The 5758-nt window shown below is 36.0% G+C and overlaps 1 protein-coding gene across 1 annotated transcript; it reads right to left on the bottom strand.

Moving 5' to 3' along the window:
* Window positions 1–1322: 1322 nt before the first annotated feature.
* dtex3lb.1 (deltex E3 ubiquitin ligase 3L b, tandem duplicate 1) lies at window positions 1323–4749 on the bottom strand. Its single transcript, XM_011475492.4, has 7 exons — window positions 4729–4749; window positions 4199–4281; window positions 3706–3892; window positions 3459–3610; window positions 3034–3223; window positions 2714–2862; window positions 1323–2611 (listed from the first exon to the last, which is right to left on the bottom strand). Exons 2-7 carry the CDS (start codon window positions 4265–4267, stop codon window positions 1667–1669), a joined length of 1692 nt encoding a protein of 563 aa, XP_011473794.4. The 5' UTR covers window positions 4268–4281; window positions 4729–4749; the 3' UTR covers window positions 1323–1666.
* Between the last annotated feature and the right edge of the window lie 1009 nt (window positions 4750–5758).

The following is a 5758-nucleotide window of genomic DNA, read 5'->3' on the forward strand; positions in this document are numbered from 1 at the left end:
CAGAATTTACCATTTACTGAAAGCTTTACTTATTTAGGTAGCATCATCACATCAGAAGGTGGAAGTAACAAGGACATACAGAACAGGATTAATAAAGCAAGGGTTGCATTCATAAGAATGAACAATATTTGGAAGACATCACAGTACAGCACTAAGACAAAACTGAAGCTCTACAGCAGCTGTGTTCTGTCAGTATTACTGTATGGAGCAGAGTGCTGGAGAATGACACAGCAGGACTTGACCAAACTTTCGACCTTCCACACCAAAAATTTAAGGAGGATATTAAGAATTTTCTGGCCCCAAAAGATCTGCAATGAAGATCTATTCTTCCGCAGCAATCAAGAAGACATGTCATCAATTATCCTCAAAAGACGCTGGACATGGATTGGACATGTACTCAGGAGTGAAGACCACACAATAATAAGGACAGCACTACATTGGACACCGTATGGTAAAAGAAAAAAAGGACGGCCGAAGATCACCTGGCCCTGAACAGTAGAAACCGAGCTGAAGGAATTTGGACACACCTGGGGAACCATCATCACCCTGGCCCGCGACCGTCAGAAGTGGAAAGATTTCGTTGCTGCCCTAAGCGTATCAAGGCGTAAAAGGCAGTAAGAAGAACAAGAAGAATGATGTTCCAACAATTCACAGACTCAGTCATTAGAGCTTATTTTTAAAACTGAACCGTTTTTGAAGCGTATCCCTACTGCTAAGAAGCTTTTATTGCTATTAATCAGACATTTCATAACATAATTATGACAAATATGCATGTTAGACTATTTTCCCTAAAGCAAAGTTAAACACAAACACACCGTTTAGCCCCTGAGAAATTTTTCACAACACAAAAATATCATTTGTATGTCAAAATTATTACTGTAAAGTGCTGCGTTATTTTGTTTCTTTAAAATGTGCGTTTGTTATCTGTGTCACACAAACACAAAGCAAACAGGTGCTTGCACACTAAAACAGAATCACATGAGAAAAAACAGTCAGAAATACTGCAAATTTTGTTCCACAAACAGAGGAAACTATAGATATTCGTGCACAAACTGCCCCTTGCAGGTAAAAATAACTTTCTGTGCTCAGAGAAAAGTTTTTAAACAAACCTTGCTGTAAATGTTTCTGAAGAGATAATTGTACCTCTAGAGAAAAAAAGAAAAAAAGAGGGTAAGGACACAATAACACAAGTCCGGGGCTTTAAGACCCAGTTACCAATCATTGTGTTGTCTGGCAGATGTGTCTGTACGAGAAAATGACTGTCCTGGTTAGCATTTTTTTCCTATAATATGGAATAAAAAGTATTCATCCAAACTGAAGTGTTATTTTCTTGATTAAATTTAATTTGAAGGTTTAAACAAAGTGAGTTTTTCAGTTTCTGTAACTCTTTTTATACAAAAAAATAGAGAACACAAGGAGAAAATCCTGATGAATGTTATTTTACATCAAACCTTCAGCTATCATCATTATTATTCAAAAACATAGTTGCACTGAAATAGTTTCTTTTACACTCCATGAAGATTTAAAATAAATCTTTTCAGTTGCAATTTATATGTTGAAGTTGTCCCACGTCATGTTTCCATGCGCCTGATCTCCTTTTTATGATGCCAAAGACTTTTCTGTAGACAGGACAGATGGGTCCATAGTTCTTCTCTGCTTTCTGCAGTCATAGCTTGTAAAATTCATGTTTGCAGTTCAGACTTTCCTTATCCGTGAACGGAGACAAACAGATCGGACAGTTTTCCTCTGTGCTGTCTCCTCCTGTGGCCCCTCCTTCAGGGACAGGTCTCTTTTCTGACTCATCTTCATGCATCTTTGTCCAGTCCCTGAAACCAGAGGCTCCATGACTCGGCGTGAAGTTCAAAGGTGATGTGACACTTTTCTGGTACAGACGAAGGAGAGCTCTGACAGCATTACTCTCCATGAAGGGGTTTCCTTCAGGACCCTTATAAGAGGCTTTCACCTGAACTTTACCTCCATCCCTCCTGACCTCTTGAAAGTCCACATCAAACTTTTCTTTGATCTGTGTTATTTTACCATCCACATCTAATGCCTTCCAGGTCCTCTCCTCCATCTTCATCCCTGAATCAGCCAGAGGATCTTTGATGGTCATCTTAAGGGGGGGGTCATCATGGAGCAGATCAGGTTTTTCATCAGGGGCATTTCTTTCTAGAACACTCTTTAACTGTGCGCTGTCTGGTCCACGTACAGTTATTTCTTTAGGAGTCAAAGTGAGCAGAACTTTTTTCTCGTTTTTCTGGATGAGTTTGAACGCCTCACTGCACTGCTCTGGTCTTACATTCTGGACAGGAATGACTGACTCTCTGGACTCATTAAAGTGATTTTGGATGAGGTTTGTGAATCCAGAGAGAGCATTCTGTTGACTTCCATCTTTTTGTTTGGCTTTAAATGTAACGTTTAAATTTACTTCCATTTCACATCCATTCTCTTTTTCTATGCGCTTGATTTCCTCCTTATAGACTTGGCTCAGATACCAGAAGAAACCCACTGGGACAGGAACAGCCTCTTCCTGATTCTGCCTTATTTGCTTTTCAGAAGAGCTTCTTGCTGCAGAATCTGAGTGATTCTGGCTTCTCTTCTGTTCTGAAACCTACATAAAAGTACATTAGTACATAAAAAATTGACATTCATTTTACTTGATTGAAACAGAAACTACATTATATTTGTGTGTGCGTAATATTTCAGAACATACATCAGGTGTGGAGGGAGTAGGAGTCATGAATTCTTCATCTGCTTGAGTGTCCAGCTTTGAAGATCCCAGAACGACTGACTCTACAGTGACTGTTGTATCGTTTTGAAGCGTCAGATTTTCGCCACATAATTTCTGTAATATTTTCAAGACTGCAAAAGTAATGTAACAAAATTTTGTTAAATAAATTAAAGAAAAGAAGTAGAGTCCCTGGACATTTTTTTTTATAATTATTATTTTTGTAAAACCAAGGTAACGATAGAAATAATCATTCAGGATTCAACTAAAATGATTGTAATGTGAAAAATAGAGATATACTGCACCTGGAGAGGGTTTAATCTTTATCAGAGCATTCTTGTCCTCAAGAATCTTAACTACTGAGCATCTTAAGCCTGTTCTTTCTTTGATGAACCAAGATTGTAGAGATTTCTCTAGATATTCCTGCTGTGCTCCAGGTTGTTTGGACCACTTTAAAATCAGAGTTATTGGTGGTTCATCTTTCTCTGTATTTTGCTAGAAAACATTGAGTTAAAAAATGATAAGTTAACTAGAATTCTCATTTTCACTTTTAATAATAAATCTGAAATCAGAGTTTAAATCTGATACAGCAGATTTCCCATTACTTAATAGATGTCACTGTTTTATTCTTGAAACAGCTTAAACTTCATAGAAACACAGTAAAAAGACTTTTGAAAATGACATTCCTAGAATCAACATTCATAGTGTATATGTATATTTCATAACATACATCAGATGTAGAGGGAGTAGAAGACATGGAAGCTACATCTGCTGTCTGAGTGTCCAGCTTTGGTGATCCCAGAAGGACTGACTCCACAGTAACTGTTGTAGCGTCTTTAAGAGTCAGACTTTCACCGGATAAATTCTGAAGAATCTCAGAATCTTAAAAAGTAGAAAATATGTAAAATAAAAAATTAAGACAATCCTGTAGGATTCCAGTAAAAGGATATGAACATTAAAATAGAGGCTAACTGCACCTGGAAAGGGTTCAATCTTTATCAGAGCATTTTTGCCTTTAAGGATCTTGATTACTGAACAGTTTAAGCCTTTTTTTCCAGTGTTGAACCAAGATTGTAGAGATGTCTCCAGATATTGTCCAGGTTTTCTAGGTTGTTTGGACCACTTTAACACCAGAGTTATTGGAGCTTCATCTTCTGCTTTGCCCTGGTAAACATAAAGTTAGAAAAAGAAAAAAGGTGCAATAGACTTATGACTGTAATTTTTGAATTTTACGTTATTGTTTTTAATTGTAGACGTACACTTTTTACAATTTCAAAATCATCACTGAAACCATTTTTAGTCAGAAACGGCAGTTTTTCCATGTGTCTCTAGATGTCGCTCTTTCGTCCATGAATTATAAAACTTCGTAACAACAATAACAAAAATGAAATATTAAACACGGATAATAGTGTTCAGGCAAAAAATAAATGCTAGTGAAACTAGAATAGCAGTAATTTGTCTTTAACTTACCGAAAGTTCAGCGTTAGACAGAGAACCTGCTGGATTGTCATCTGCTTTAAGTTTTCTGTTTGTCGCCATTTTTTTTCTTCTTCCTTCAAAATAAGACGAAAAGATTTGAAACAATCATTTAAAGTCAAACGACATGTTTCTTTAAAATTATAAACTAATATAGAGCCACATAACAACAGACATTGTAACAGATATAACTTGTGTTTTTTGTTGCATTTTGTTCCGTTTTTAAAAACATCAAGTTACATAGTTTATACTAAAAGTGTCAAAAAAATTTTTTCCTTTTTATATAACTTACTATCTATACATTGTAAACGTAAAATGTCCCAATTTAGTTTGTAGAAGCACTGAGTCAGGCTATACTTTCCAAGCTACACATACATGCTCTAGTATACTTTCTATACTTATACTCAAGAAAACTTTATGAAATAAACTTTAAGTTTCTGCCAAAACTTTAAGTAGATATTAGTATTAAATCACTTTTCACTCCTAAATCTAAGAAAATGTCCAGGCTTTCGTAAACCTCTTACCTTTCCTCGTAAGTGAAAGTGAAAGACTTTTTAGCTCAGAGATGAACTTTGTCTTTCTGACAGGTCTGAACAAAAACACAGTGACAGGTGCAGCAGCTGGAGATATTTAGACAGAAAAGCTTTTATAAAAGTCTGCTCACTCGTTTGAAAGCTGAAACAAATCTTAACATACCTGAAATATTATGAATAAAACAAAGATAAGAAAGAATGATATGCTATGGATCACTTCTGCAAAGTTTCTTGAATAATACACAGAAAAAAAACACAAAGAGAAAATCATGAGTCTAATTTAATATTTGATTATTCATCTGTTATCATTTGTTGTTGTGTTTGTAAAAGGAACTAGTTCTGAAATGGCTTTTTACAATCCATGATTTCTTTCATTTTTCAAATCAATCGATCAATACTTCCAGTTGAGGTTTATGTCTTGGACGTTTTTTATCTTCTGGACAAAAGAAAAAGTTTTAAAGAAAGCAAAACATAATAACTTGATATATATGAATGTTGCAAAAATGCCCTTTCTGTCTCTAGATTTCCCCTTAGGTGTGAATGTGTGCTGTTGTCAGTCTTTGTCACACTGCAATGGATCAGTAAACTGTCCATGGTTTACCCCGCCTTCTCCCAACAGTATCAGGGCAGAACTCTAGCAACCCAGTGACCATAGTTCAAAGGATTGACTGACTGTAGTGTCTGTTTTCCATTTGTGATGCTGTAAGTGTTGATGATTTGATTATTTTTTTCTGCCTGACCCTGACTGAATAATTCTGCTGATCTGGATCAACAAACTTGAGAGAAAACGGTGATCACAGCTGAGCTCTCCTCAATAAAGTTTGTGAACTCAGAGCGTCATGTGGACTTCCACCCTCCTCTTCAGCTTCATATCACACATTGTCACGTGTCACCATTTAAACTTTGCTCTTTATTTCTTTGTCTTTAATTTCCTAATCATCAACGTGATTCACACGGCAGGAAAGGATCAACAAGGATCCAAAACTTATGTCAGAAACTATGAATTTTTTTCTTAAGTCAA

Source organism: Oryzias latipes, chromosome 5, assembly GCF_053564925.1.
Source record: "Oryzias latipes strain Hd-rR chromosome 5, Olatipes_Hd-rR_3.1".
Lineage (NCBI taxonomy): Eukaryota > Metazoa > Chordata > Actinopteri > Beloniformes > Adrianichthyidae > Oryzias > Oryzias latipes.